Below are 15,511 nucleotides of genomic sequence, written 5' to 3'. Positions count from 1 at the left end.
AAACAGTTGCTCATAAACAGAGAAGAGAAGATCACAGGCCGAAGAAAAAAGAGCCCCAGGCTCTAAGATAGATAAACATTCTTGTAACCAGCAACATCCTTGAAGGTCTTTCTCAGGGCATTTATAGTATCCATACAGGAGTAGTGTGTTACGCCCCCGTGCGGCCCAAACCTGTCTAACCTCTGGTGCATTTACTCCGTTCGCATTAGATCATTCCACCCCATCGGCCATCGCATTCATACCCATTTATTTCTCCGGCGAACATATTCAGGATCATCCTCCGGCCGAATCTCTAAAAAAGGATCCCCTAGGATCCCTGCGACAGGAGTTCACCCTCTGACAAAGTTGAAGACCAAAATAATTAGCATACGATTAACAACTTAATTAGTGTTAGCTAAGGTCTCATATGCATTTTGCTAGATGATTAACCTAGAGTTAGATTAAATAAATGATAAACACTTGTTACTCTTAATGTTTACCTACACCTAACCGACTTGATAAAGGCAAGCTTTGCAAAACACTTTAACCGAGTTTATAGAGCGACCCCAAGTGTTTTGAACAAAATGAATGGCTCATGCCAAAGCAGTGAAACCCCTCAGTGAAGACGACTATGAGCATCCAAGTGTGCTAAATTTATGATCTTATCTCATTTGCATTCCATAATTTTTTATTATACCGTTTTATCTTACGCATTTACAGTCCCTAAAATTGCATATGCAGTTACTAGGATTAAAACCTAATGTGCAAAACTATCACAATACAATAGCCACATTAGATAAATTTAAAACATTTAGATAAAAATTAATCTAAATTTATTTTGTTAAATTGAGACGAATAGTTTTTACAAACCATAATTCAACCAGTGCCCAGTGTACATTTGTTATAATCATGTAATAATAGGCTGAAAGGTTCCATGGGATAAATTACGATGACAACAAGCATTTACATTATACAAAGCGATACAATGGAACGATCAGCTACACGCCCATTCTGGTCCGAACTCCACCCCTGGGCTACGAATTGCGAAAACGAAAAAAAATGGGTCATCTTGACCAACCCATCATCCTATCGCCTCTAAAAAATGTCGCCGCTCACCGTCTGCACCAGCTTATTAACTTAAGTACTCCCTGGAGCTTGCTCTATAACCTTCTCGCGTCTGTCGCTGAAACAGCCGCTTTCTGCTAATAATACAACATCCTCAGGTGACAATGAAAGTGCACCTGAACTCAAGTAATGTCTCGACTGACGACGAGACCTGCAACAAGATAAACAGCACAAAATCAGCAGTGAGCCACGGATAAGGGGGCGGGGGTAAATAAGGTGCTTCGGTGTAATGATGCTTGATAGGTCCCTAAATTGAGTCCTGGTAACATTAGCAGCAGATGATTTTGCGTTGCGCCCACTGCCAACTGTTAAGAGATTCCAGAATGCATTGTTCAGGAACCAGAAACAAGGATGCGAGGCAGTACCATGAATTTGCACCAAGTCTAAAACCATTTATCCACTCACTACCAAATTCCAACCAGAACAAATAAAAAATGGAAACGTGCTGCTAATATTTCAAACATGAACAAATATTTCAAAAAAAATCTTGGTAAGTGGATGCTATGGGACAGGTTTATGATAATAGATTCATAATAAATTAATGAAGTCATTTCTTGCCGTCTGATCGAGGTTCTAAGAGCTGCCAAGAACTCCAACGGATGACAGTGGCACAATTTACATCTCAACCATTCAGTTGAGTGGCACAAACTGCACACTACTACTATTTGGTACGGAGAAGATTGTTGGTTCACTCAAGATATCCAGTTTACGTTTGAAGCAATATGCAATCTGACTGAAACCAAAATTTACTGAAAAGGAACGGCGCAAATATGGAATTGCATAAACAAAGCTAGATAAAGTAACATGGCTGCTGCTACTCGGAGTGCCATTTTTTGGGCTTCTTGGGATAGGTGGAGACTAGAACAAATCCTTTTGGATTGGCAACGAAATTAGTTGATTTTCCCCATCAATCTGAAGAGATTGGCTCTAATTCCTGCTATCCAAACAAGCCCTTAAGGGGATAGATCTAACATGTAATCTGATGACTAGGATTCATGGGTATTTTAGCAGAGTAGAACAGCTGATTTTCAACAAAAAGAAAGGATCAATCTTACTGTTAACTTGCCTCTCATTGTCACGGACTGTAGAACTAATATCATAGTAACATCTTAAAACTTGGTAAATGCAAAGTTACTAAGTGCAAAATAACATTTTGGACCCAGAAAGTGCTGCTGTTGCTATTCACTCTCATTTAATGGTAGAGATTTTGACACCAAGAAAACTATAGAGCATGATAAGTAATTATGTACAGTAGTTTACTAACAGAAAAAATATATATATACAGAACTGAAAGGTGAGGATTACCTTCTTTGCTTGCTTATAGCTTTACTTTCAGAAAGTCGCAAGTTTTCTAATCGGGAAATCTGACTGATTGAAGACAAATAATCAACAAAAGCAAGGCCTCTCAGTGACTGCAACAGCTTTGAAGGAACTACTGGAGACAGGGTTTCACACAGATGAACTTGCCGCTCCCTGCACAAAGCATTGACAATAAGTAATCATGAAAATAATCCATGTGAAGACTATCAACACAACCAACAGTGAGTCAGATACCATCAACAGTTCAATAACAGTGGATCCTGCCAAATTTATGTTGTCTCAGAAGAAACTAAGCAGCATGCATATGCTAAGTGCTTCAAAATGAATCTTCCAGTGGTATAAACATACAGCAAGCAAATTAATTTAACTAGCCCTGGAAAAGGTTAATTTAACCATAAAATACACTGACAAAACTATTAAGTACAATTTACACTGAATCCAATCTTTTTTAACCACGCAAAGTTCCATAAAACTGACAAGTCACCATCTATGTCACAAAAAGGCTGTCTGTAGTGAAAACTGAAAAATATACTGGCATTGTCGTAGTTGCAATGGAATTGTAGTAACAAGCATTAAAATTTTGTTGACAAAAGTTCGATCTATCACTATAATATGGACTTGCACTTGCTCACTATATTAAATGGTGCACAATTCGCAACCATGTAGGGTTCAACCACAAGTGACACAACCTTAAAATGCTGACTAGCTTTCCAAGATATGCCAGCTACCAGATCACTTACATTTCCAAATAAGATATACACTATCAATAATCATCAGCAGCAAATTGTAAATTGATAAAAATCGCTAGCATTTTTTTCAACATATGTGACCCTTTATTGCCCCAAATATAACTGCAGCTATTTACTATTCTGACCACTAAACTAAGCTACTCGTCTTTAATTTCATATCCACAAGATAAATTGGATCATAAGTAAATTTATATAGAACCGAATACCATGATAACCAACAATATGATAGCAGTGTATACAAGCAACTAACATACTGGAAGGGAATCACATTGCTTACCTTCTTTTAGAAATACTAGTAGTTGGATTTTTCGTTTGGGAAGTGTTCGCAGATCCTTCATTGTACCTAAGGCCCGAACTAATAATTTTACCAAGAGACATGGCAGTTGTACTGGCAAACAACAAATCTTGTGACAAATCAACAGAACCATCATCTATTTCTTGGGATTTCCTTGAAAAAATGCAAAGAGCATGCTGAGCATAAACAGATCCCATCTCAACCTGATTGTTGTACCAGGAGAAGTCATCTGGCTCAGCACAAGGAGTTGAAGATGGATCCAACATGTCCTGCACAGATTTATAAATGTTTGAGTCAATGGTGTATTACAGATACATGAATCTTTAAGCAAACAAAAGATAGTATGCCTGACATTAGTAAGAGGGTAGCAACGGGAGAGCATAAGATCTGATTCTGATATCAAATCAGACACTTCGGAAGCAAGCTTCAAAGCTCCAGAAGCTGCTCTGTTGTGGTTAGTCTCACGGCGAAGTTCAGGACAGCAACTTCGTAGCCTGTTCCAAGTATCCTGTACTTGTTCAACCTTGCAGGTTTCATTAGCCTTTTTGCCAGAAAGCAGCCATATGCTTTCAGCACGACTACATTCATCCATCAATTGATACTCAGCAGTTGAACAACTTGCTTGTTCATTCCTGCCAAACAATTCCACATAAGCCTCACTTGTTTCACCAACTACATCTTCCACGCCTTTCTGTTGTTCAGCCATTAGATTCTTCACATTGTCAGTGTCTTCTAGTACCATTCTGGACAAAGTGTAAGTACCGCCATTATAAAAGGCAGACAAATCATTGGACACTGCCCTTGACAAAAGTTCATCACCACTTATGGATGCAGATGTGCCCCCCACGGTTAAGGATGACTCAGGCACACATGACACACCCTGTGACATAAATGTATCACAAACTTGTAAAATGGACCCGGTCATGTTGCTTTCAAGTGGCTTTTGGAAAGAATCAGTGATTCCAAAGGTCTCCATTGATTCAATAGGAAAAGGGAATTGATTGGGAATCCCTTGCCCATGTATATGAGGCACCTCTGAAGATTGTGGGAAAAAACTACCTTCTGTAACAGTAAATATGTCAGCTTTTCCAGTATGTACATTAGATGGATCATCATCAGACTCAGATAGTAGCAGCGAACCATGCCTATTTATCTTTCTTTGTTGATTAGACAGAAGAGGGATATCTGGAAGATCATGGAAATCATCAAGCTCATTTTTACAAGGTGAAATATCATCACACTCAGCCAAGCGGCCACGCTTCAATTTGGATCTCTTAGCCTTTCTTGTTTTAGCTGTGTTTCTTCTGTTAATCAAAGGTGTTGTTAATTGTAACTGGAGGCCTTCAAGCTCTGACACTTCCATCTGTTTTTTCTTTTCTTCAGCTAAAAGGATTGTTTTGTCTACCTCCATGCATACTGTTTCTGATAATTTACAAGGGAACTCCCAAGGCAACATTTTTGGTATGGTAGAATGTATTGCATCTAAATCGAGTGAGAAAGGACCAGAAAAATGATCATTTGGCATCTCTGAAAGTAGAACACGAATTAGAATAGCAAAAGTGACATGCTCTGCAGTTCTACAGTCAACACGGTATCAAAATGCAAAAAACCATTAGCAAGCTAAACTACCAATTAGCTAGTGGCATTACATGAAAGAAAGAAAGAGAAACCAGAACAGATATTCTGGTAGCACAGGTGCACACAATTGTTAGTGCTAACAGATCGCTCAATCAGATGTAATGCCCACATCTTTTACTGGAAGAATAGAAAAGGAAATAATTCCTGCAACATTAGATGAAACCTATCTATAAATGAAGTTGATTTCGAACCAGGAACAAGCCATAGTAAATTAAGAGCCTCCTAGACCTAGCTTAGACTTATCTTATAAGCTGACTAATGTGAATATCGCACAAGGACTGAAAAGGCTAACATATCTATTATAAGTCCTAAAGCTGTTGCTGTTGCTTTTGCTACTGGGTGCTCTGTGATAAACCCTATCAATCCATCATGCTCATAATACCCATAAACCATCCCTGGTGAGTAGCGAGTTCAATTTCTTTATGTAACGCAGCTTAAGGTTAAACCTGAAAATAAACCAGCTGTTGGACACTAGCTTAGGCTATTGAAGGGTCACTTTATCATAGTTTAACAGGGGTTGCAAACCAATTACACAAGCAAACACATTGAATTTATTGCAAGTAATATCTTAACTATGCATGCACGCCAGTTACTTCATTAAATAAGAAAAAAAAGGCAAAGGACATTCTAAATTTTAGTACATCACTAAAAGGTTTAAAAATAGTAAACAATGAGGTAGTACACGCACAACTATCAATAATTGTTAAAATGTTTTCCCAGCAAAGCATCCAACCTGTGAATTGCTGGTTTCCTTGGTACCAAAACTGCAGAAGCATCATTGTCCTCCTAATATCACCTAAACAAATATCAATTACATGCTTTAATTGAGGAACAGTGACGTTCACTCCCTCAAACTTACAGATCTGCACGAAATTACGATACAGTCAACTTTCAACAAATCTGGCAAGCAAAAGACTTTTCTGAAATTTCAGCCTGTAAAAGAAAAAAATATGTTTACCATGTCAACATGTGAAAGTAGCTCTGAGGTCGATGGGTATTTGAAATCCAAAACAAGCTGATCCAAGAGATTAGGCAAAGAAGGATCCTTCCCTTCAGGAATAAAGGATAATGGAACAAAATAGCAAGAGTTTTAGTATACTACATCAGCTCAAATTATTAAGGCCCACACAGATCTCTAAGAAAGGTGAAATGCTCACTGTTGCTAGTCAGTATTATTGGCCATTTTGTAGTCTCAGCCATCTTAAGTATGGTCGAAATAAACCCACGATCCTCATCGAAGACAGTATCCACATCCTCAAATAAGATGAGTGTCTTGTTAACGACTTGTTTAGGAGCTTCATCATTCACCTTAGAACTTGAGCAGTATGCTCCAGGTGATTTCTGTTGATCACAGTCAGATGATACTCTTGTAGCACAGGACATCGAATGTTGGTATTCACTGCTATCAGGAGTCCCTGATACAGGATCCAAGGAATCATCCCTTGGTGGATTGATAACCTCCTCTTGTGACCTGTACAAGAGATTAAATGATGAATTCAAAGGTATGTTTGCTTCGATCAGGCAAGCTTGTGAAGTATCAGAAAGAATGCATAGGTTGTTAGAACTTAAGATATAATTCAGTACGTATCTACTTGTCAAAAAAGAGTTTCAAAGAATTGTAACCAAATTACTACATTGTTTGCATTGCCATTGTTATTTTCAGTATCCCAAATTCCTTATACCATCATTCCTACAGACACTTTGCCACATATACTACTATTTCTATTGCTCATGAAATCAATAATAGTCAACACTTAATTATTTCTAAGAAACTTGATTTGAAGCTTGACACAATGAAGATTTATATAATAAGGTAATGAGCTTTCCAGGAAAGCAAACGAACAAGGATGATTTTCCAAACCCACACAATTCATGGAAGTGCATCTGTAGAACAATTCTAGAACTATACTTGCAAAAGTATAGTAATTACTGACCTAGGATTATACAGGTTAGAAAAATACAGGTCTGGTTGCTGCTTGGACCACTAAACAACTGAGAGGGCCACCAGGAGTGCTGCTTGATTTCTGAACTATTATATTGCTAAATTTGAGATATTTACATATATACCTCCCAGTTTTGGATTCATGTTTCTGTAACTACATCCCACAGCCTTCATTGACTTAGTTCAACTCATTGGGATTTGCACGAAACTTAGATACCATTATATGTGTTGTTCTTCTTTTTTTCTTTTGCTATGTGTAATCTCAAAACTTTTCCCTATTGTGGATCATCACCTTGTTGGACTCTTAAATGCAAAGTGACGCCCTGATATTCTAAAAGCAATCATACAGACATGAAACCTGAATTAAATGCTTGTGATAGTCACATCAGAAGGGTAAAATTTAAGTTAAGTGCAATTAAATTATTTCAATCAATGCTCAAGGGAAAAGCTCACATATTCTTCCCTAAAGGTACAGTTTCGGATTAAATTACCTCTTATAAACTTCTTGGTAAATCCATTATCCATGCTTAACTAAATTACTAAAATAAATTTATAAGGAATGCAGTATCACCCAATAATATAGTCAGGTACCCATGATAAAGAAAATCAATGCCAAAATCTTAAGTGCCCTCATAAAAAAAAAGAGATAAGATGTAATATGGCTAGAGTTCTTATTAACAAATTAACTAAAAAGAAGATGCAGCTGCAGCATGAAAAGGATAAAAGGATCACAAACGGGCAAACTGAGAAAACACAGAGAAGGAACTGTACGAACCATTTTTCAAGGCCATGTGATTTAGTTGCTTCCTCAAACTTTTGTCTTACATATGCCCCATTTCTCATGTCAGATGTATTTACCTAGAAAAATGCCAAGCTTTAATCAGAAAATAAATCTAAGTATATGAAGCAGACTTCGCTTCTCAGAAAGAAAAGCTGGTAAAAGGTGTAAACTGATTTTGAAACTAGTTGAATTCTATGTATCTGTGCCGCCCCGGTTTTCTCTTGATTGATAACGTGTCAAAAGAACAGCGCATCCACGAATGTAGGTATGCATACTTGCATAGTAACGATTATATCAAAATTGAGCAAGCTAGGTACCACCTAATGATTTCAACTGAAATTTGCTGGCATATCAGAATAGCTTAGCAAGACAGACAATTGTGTTAGTGTTTATCACAAGGGAAATGCTTCACGTACAACCATTTGAGCACCACTCTAGTACAACCATGCATTTAAACCATTTGATGCATTTACGAGTTTACATCCAAGTGATTTCAACCATTCGATACTGAGTTGTACTCAAGTTGTAAGAAAATGGTTGTATGTGTGGCAGTGCTCTTATCATAAATATGAAAACCAAGCAATCTAACTAGGTGCCACCTGATAGCAAGCAACAGAGAATTGATCTCAGCTCAAATCTGCTGGCACCATCAAAGCCTACTTAAAATGACAAAATTGACCAAAACCAGTAATTTCACAATATATGTGGCTATTACCATGCTTGAGATCAACATAGTTTGAAACTGTAGCTCCATCAAACATGAATATTAGTAGTTTACTACAGCCAACACATGCATGGTATGACGATGTTGGTACTCTTGTAAGGTACAATATAATAAAGCTCCAGAAAAATACCTCTATTACATTGAAGCCTTGTTCTCTAGCACATGCAAAAACTGCAGCTGATTTTCCACACTGGATTTAAGAACAAAGATGTCATAGTAGCATAGGCATAAATGCATGAGTATATCAAGGCTATATGTCTATCTAAGCAGAATAATACATAACTCCTAGGACACAAGTGAATTATGCCAAGACATAGCCTAGTGCTTGCAAATAAACAAAAGCAACTTCTTAATAAAAAAATAGGTGTAAAACTCCATGTTTAGAGTTCATGTAACAGCCCCATCATACAGCAAATCTTCTGTCCAAGCAAACATACTAGCTGATAAGACTTGGCATTTGATATTTAAAAGCAATGAAACTTGAGGTATTTCCTGGAATATAAAATGGGATGCACTAGCATATCACAGGATGATTTCCAGAAAAACGGTCACTGGTTTGTAATCCATTTCCTTTTTTGGGTGGGGGTGGGTGTCCTTTAGGATGAGGTTCGCTATATATAGCACATTCATCAAAAAATCAAAAGCCTACCTAGCTAGCTACAGGACACTTAAATGAAGAAAGCAATTCAAATGGCAAGTACTCCTGGGAGTGGCACTCACCCCAACTGGTCCACTGATTAGAAGCACGTTTTCACAATCAGAAGCATCATCTGAGTAATCTGCATCAGATTCATCTTGATACGAGCTATCATTAGTATCCCCATTAGCAACTCCAATCTTGTGGCCTCTTTCATCCCAACCTTTGAGCCATTCCGTGAGAAACTTTACACGTTCACTATTTCCACATACCTGTTTAACCAAGATAACGGAAACCTCAGAGGAAATATAAGCATATCGGAAGTGTAAAGTGTTGCTCTATGTTTTTCTAAATGAAGCATGTTAGCTGAAAAGGCTGACTAAATAGAAGCAATAATTGGGAAATGGGTTGCACGATTGCATATGTTCTAAGATATGATGCATGAAGAGCAGTATAAACACAAATAGTCATGTTCACCTGGGCCGCAGTTTCAGGTCGGTACTTGTCGGTCCATAGGTAATAAGCAGGCTGAGAGCTGCACTAGAAAATACTGAGTTATAAGTCGAAAAAAAAAACTATGTTATGTGTAGTTATAGTTTTGAAGATAAAAACGGTAACAAACTAACTATTTTGACCAATAATAATATCTAAGATAAAATTTGGTTGGCCTCAAGTTTCTGGTGAATAGTTTAAGTGGATCGTGACAGGAAAGAATGATGAGGGCTTAGGGTCAGAACAAAGTCTCGTGAAAGCACTTCCCTCTAAATTGACTATTGAGCTAGATGCAAGTTAAAATCTGCTACATAAATAAAACAAAGTTGCAACTTCGTTTGACTCCAATAAATAAAAAGCAAAAACTAAAACCCCAAAAATGTTCATGCATAGTCTGAGGCCAATCTCACATCTCAGTAGGCTAGAGGAGGGTGCAGAGGAGGCAGTGGGGGCGGTAGCGCAGTGAGGAGGCAAAGCATCGCTGGGCATTGGTGGTGGAATGGGAGGCAGCGGCGTTGGGGGCAGCCACGGTGCCGGCAGCTGCCAGGGGCGGCAAGCACGGGGCAGGGGCACGGTGGAAGGGGCAACGCGGCAGGGGATGTTGCCGGACGAGAGAAAGATGCTGGGTCGCTCGTCTGCTACCGAGCAACCCATCGCATGTTAGTCTTCAAACAGCAAAAGCCTAAATGACATTATGGCTCACAGCAATATGAACCACCAACTGGAAAATGGTATCAAAGTATACAAAATCTAAACAACCAGAATCGGTGCAATGGTAGATGGAATCACATGCAGAATGCAGAAATTTATGCTAAATTCATGCCTAAAATGTTAACAATCAACAATAAACAACACTAAGCAGAATTGATAAATACAAGTACCTATCCATCACAAGAAGGTACTTCTTGCAATATATCACTTATAGAAAATAAATAATTTAACCACAATTATTGCTTGTGTTTTGAGAATTTTTGGTTTACAAAATCACCAAATAATTAGCAATTATGCAAGTAAACAATTTGTAGAGAGATACAAGAGACAACGAGGAACTGGAGGTGCAAAACTGAGATATTTCTATTACATGGTGCACAGTCATATAGTGTCACACATAGCCCAATCATACCCAAAAAATGAGCAAGAACGCATAGAAATACAAAAGAAGCTATCTTAATGCTTAGTGGCTGACACCATTCGAGCAGCATTAACACAACATAGCTGATGCATTGATAGCATGGGTTGTTGGGCAACTGGCATAGTCATTCTGACCAATACTGGTTTAACAAACTTGTTTGGCAGTTCATAGACTAATAAGCTTGCAGGCATTAATAATGTTTCAATTTTGATGTGAAAATAGAATTGAGTCAGCTAGCAGGAAACCGCAATATATCTAGGAAAAAATATGCATACTGTTGATTACCCATTCTCAGAAATTTCTGGCCTTCCATGCAGTATCCTTTCCGGGTGTTTGCTATCAAGAAGAGAAGCTTGGCAATTGGTATCGGACGCCAACAAGCAAAAATTGTCCACATCGATCTGGACAAATGGTTAGGCATAACTTTAGATTAATGCATGACTTGAACAATAAACTACAATTGAACAAAGCACGCTCCTTTGAATTCTGCATAAAAGACAAGATGAACAGGAAAAATTACCACATCCGAAGGACAGATGTGTACACTTTGCTTGTCTGAAAAACTAGGGAAACCCATTCCTGAAGTTGTACACCCAGCAATAGTCGACTCTGCCAACTGATTTGAACAAATCCTCTTGCAATTAGTTTCTATTGTCAATGGTTTAACCAAGCCCTCAAAGAATGAGACAGAGTTTTGAACAGGAATGGCAGTATCGATGTCAAGAGAAGACCCATCAGTGATTATCCAATTGCTCCAGTGAATCGGCATACTGGCCTACAAAAAAAGTATTGCACTTCATTTGGCCATGAATTATGATATGCTTTCTGAAACAAGATATACAAAACATATGTTTGGCACACCTCTAATTGCACAACATGGATAGGATGGAATGGTGGATCCCTCTCAAAATCACAAAGACTGTGCATATCTTCAATATTGATAACATCTTGGTCAGCACATTTGTTCATTTTCCGAGAAGCAAAGAAGGGGTGCATTTTCTTTCCAGATGATAACTTCCGATTTCCCTGGCAACAAAATCAAATTTAAACAGATGTAAACATAGTATTGCATTAAGTGTGACGAATAGTAGCAAGTAGGTCACACTACCAATTAATTTATCAAATAATCAGATTTCTTTTAAAAAATAGAACTAAGGACAAACAAACCAAAGGGAAAAGCAAACCATACGACCAGAAAAAAAAAAAACTAGCACAATAGCACACAATGTATCTCACCAATGCTGATGGACCATACCTCTGCAGCCATCTTCGCCTCTGACCTTAGGTCAACTATCAACTGTGACTTATCTTGATTGGCTAGCACATCAACATTATCATTAGCATGTCTTACTTCAGAAGGCATGCTCATCAAATCAACATCAATCAATACTGGTGCTGCTTCAGGTAAGACAGCTTCAATCTGGCTGATACGTAGTTGCTGACAGCTTCCAGGACCTTCATAAACAAAAATTCTTTTTTATACTTCTGCCAAAGCGGACTATAGCCAATAAACGCAGGAAATCACAACTACATAAATAGTATTCTATCAAATTGTAAAGAATAAGAAGCATATAAGTGCAAAAAATGATCAGCCGTGCAATACATAAATATCTATCAACATCACAACATGCATCATAAGAGAACAATTACAACATAAAAAAGAAACCCGACCTAAGGGGAGAGACATCCCGAAGGCATTGCATTAAGGTCGAGAAAAGGTCTCGAAAGCCGGCTACAACCCGCACACTATCGCTGAGTGACCGCGCCATGACCATAGGGAAAATGTAGCGAGGAGCCTTTTTTTTGTGAGAACCAAGGTTCGAGCCCTGGTTGGTAGCCTCACACCTGGAGGTCTTACCACCGTGCTATTCGCACGTTCTCTAATTACAACATGCATTATACAGCGTATTGAAACTTCATTCTAAATAGCAGGTATGTGAACATAGATAGATAAAAATACTATGCAATTAAATATATAAAAATTCTCAAACTTTGAACAATATATTTGGATAGCACTAGTATTCATAGTTTACTATTCAAACTTGCAGAGTGTACAATACCGATATTAGGACCTGCTGTTCAATTGGAAGCTTGGTATTATTTCATCCGTAGTGCAAACTAACGGGATAGGGTGTTTTGCAGTTAGCCTCAGCCACCACAAACAATCACCAGAAGGCACGAAATGATGAAAGTTCAAGTGATTTTTTATATTAATAGGTGGGAATATTGATAAAAGGGTTTTTAACTAACAATCAGAAGCATTTAAAGAAAAAAACAATAACCATCAGGAGACTCCAATGCCTTGCAGCGTCTTCTGTTAGGCACCTTCAGTGTTGCATCTTGCTTTCTGCCTTTCTGTTGCTTTTTCTGAGGGCTCTCATCTAAAATTCAATGGGATGAACATTTAGATGTGAAATTTCTGGCGGTATGACTGCATTGCTTTTCATACATAAAGTGGAAAATAATAAACAAAATATGATGACCAGGCTGGTGAAACATTTTTAGAGATGTCAAAAATTCTGCAAATCAATAGCAGGACTGACGTACCAACCAAAATGACTTCATCCTTGCTTGCTTGATCCAGGCCAGCTGTCTCTTTGTTTGAAGAGGGCTAACAAAAGTTTGGTAAAGAAAATCACTACTTTACACAGGCACAAGAAAAAAAGTTAACAGAATAGCAAACAGGTACCAATTCATCGAATGAAAGGATGCATACATTCATAAAAGCTAAAACACATTGAGTTATCTAGCTCATTTAACTAACTTATGTGAAGTAATGCTGTAATATTCTTCATACTTTAGCAAGAGTCCAAGATAACACCATGAACCTTTAATAGTTTGTGTCAATGGCCCCATCCTTCGAACATTAGAGTTTGACTCCAGACCCCAAAAAAGGGCCCCTGGTTATGATCTCTAAATGCAGAAAGTTGGCAGGTCTAGAAAGTAGAAAGGCAGAAGTACTTATTCATAGTGATGAGAATATACAGTTGTGATAGTGATGAGAAAGTAGAAAGACAGAAGTACTTATTCATAGTGATGGGAAATATACAGTAGAAAGACAGAAGAACATTAGGATAATACTGCTCCAAATGTAATAGGCACTTGTGGCTAAAGCCTAAAATTACGTCCAGTTCTTTGAGCATGGCAATTTTAAGTGCAGGGGCGCAATATGGAAGCTCAATCACTTAGTAGACCTATCTCATGTTTATCATCGAAGCCGGGATAGTGTTTGCCTTTCCTGATAACGAGTAAATTCAACTCAACATGATACAAAAATTAGAAAACCCTAAGAAAACGAGAAAATATTTATTTCATCTGCATGAGTGTTCTTTGTTTATTTATACTTGACAAAGTAACAGGTGTAGTTCAATGTAAGTAGTGAAAAGCTGATTTTGGCATGTTGAATGCTATCCAGGTAGGACATTAGTTATGCGTGGGTTGCGGACTTACATCCTTATCCCAGGTTAAGTGCATTGTCGTCAATCGTCAGCAACAAACAAAAGAGGAACAAAAGATGCACATACATAACACTACTGATTTTTCATGATTTTCCCCCAGACCGAATCAGCAAAACGAATAGCAGAAGAAACTTATTTATCGAAGTGCGATTGAGCATGACCGTGTTCTCCACGTAAACTACCCAGAATTCAACGCAAAGGACGAAACACAGTAGTGTAAGCCACCAGAAGACACCAAACAACGGCTGAATTAAGCAATGTACCTTCCAGCTGGCATCTGATTTCCGCGGCCGTCCCCGCTTCTTCCCGTTCTCCGGCTCCTCCCTGCCCTCCCCCGCCGCCTCCTCGGCTGCAGGCACGGGAGGAACAGCCTCTGCTCCTCCTCCTGCTCCACCGCCGCCGCCACCACCATCAACTCCTCCGCAGCCGCCACCGGCCGGTTTGACCAGCCCCCACGACAGCTTCGACTGCACGCATCGCCTCAGCCGCTTTGCGTCCGCCGACGAGGGCGAAGGCTTCACCGGGGACGGGGACGGGTACGGGGACGGCGTTGGTGCCTCGGGATCAGCAGATCCGCCCATGTGTACGAGAAATTAAATGGGGAATCGCGGGGATCAGAGCTAGGGTTTGGGTTTTGGGAGCTAAGAGTGTCACGGAGGGAGAGGGGGAGCCAAGCTTCCGTTTCCCGCGCGGGGGAGTGCAAAGGCGGGTGGCTTGCGCGAGCGCCCGTCATATTGCGCGGAGGAGGCAGGAGCCGCGACCGAGGAGCTGGGCGGGTTCGGTCCGGGAGGAGAGGGACCCTGGTAATCTCCACAGAAAAAAACTCGAACGATGATGCTCGGTCAGACTGGGTGGCAGACTGGCAGGTGGCGAGACTGGCCCAGGGATTAGCGTTGTATGCAGATGGGCCTAGTTTATGGGCCAATAACGGGCTGCGCTGCATGCGTGCTAGACCTCAGTATAAAGAGCCTGACCAAAAAAAGCCCGAACATGGCACAGGGCCGGCTCAATTTTGGCCCACCTAGACCGGTCCATTGGCTGATGTTGATGGGCCTGGGCAACAATTTCTGAGCCCAAAAATAGGCCTGGCCTGAGCCCATCCAAAACATTGATTTAATTATATTTACACGTAAAATTCACCGATTGCCTGAGCCTAGCCCTACTATGGCCCGACTTTGTTGTCCAGTGAGATTATCAGACCAGGCCTAGGAAGCCATTTTCAGCCTGAAACAAACCAAG

General features: G+C 39.4%; 1 protein-coding gene across 3 annotated transcripts; it reads right to left on the bottom strand.

Annotated features, from left to right (window-relative positions):
- Window positions 1-791: 791 nt before the first annotated feature.
- LOC133916476 (uncharacterized) lies at window positions 792-15,108 on the bottom strand. Of its 3 annotated transcripts, none has more exons than XM_062360154.1 (18): window positions 14,536-15,108; window positions 13,362-13,425; window positions 13,097-13,195; window positions 12,070-12,269; window positions 11,676-11,840; window positions 11,335-11,589; window positions 11,100-11,215; window positions 9,668-9,725; window positions 9,274-9,462; window positions 8,684-8,743; window positions 7,824-7,906; window positions 6,264-6,577; window positions 6,065-6,156; window positions 5,840-5,969; window positions 3,821-4,995; window positions 3,451-3,737; window positions 2,410-2,577; window positions 792-1,255 (listed from the first exon to the last, which is right to left on the bottom strand). In XM_062360154.1, exons 1-18 carry the CDS (start codon window positions 14,851-14,853, stop codon window positions 1,117-1,119), a joined length of 3,912 nt encoding a protein of 1,303 aa, XP_062216138.1. In that variant the 5' UTR covers window positions 14,854-15,108; the 3' UTR covers window positions 792-1,116. The 3 variants fall into 3 exon arrangements, with proteins under 3 accessions (XP_062216138.1, XP_062216139.1, XP_062216140.1); XM_062360156.1 differs by lacking the exon at window positions 792-1,255 and adding an exon at window positions 1,272-1,409; XM_062360155.1 differs by lacking the exon at window positions 13,097-13,195.
- Between the last annotated feature and the right edge of the window lie 403 nt (window positions 15,109-15,511).

Source organism: Phragmites australis, chromosome 4 (genome assembly GCF_958298935.1).
Source record: "Phragmites australis chromosome 4, lpPhrAust1.1, whole genome shotgun sequence".
Taxonomy (NCBI): domain Eukaryota; kingdom Viridiplantae; phylum Streptophyta; class Magnoliopsida; order Poales; family Poaceae; genus Phragmites; species Phragmites australis.
The sequence above is the reverse complement of the archived record's forward strand: the minus strand, read 5'-3'. Positions and strand labels throughout refer to the sequence as shown.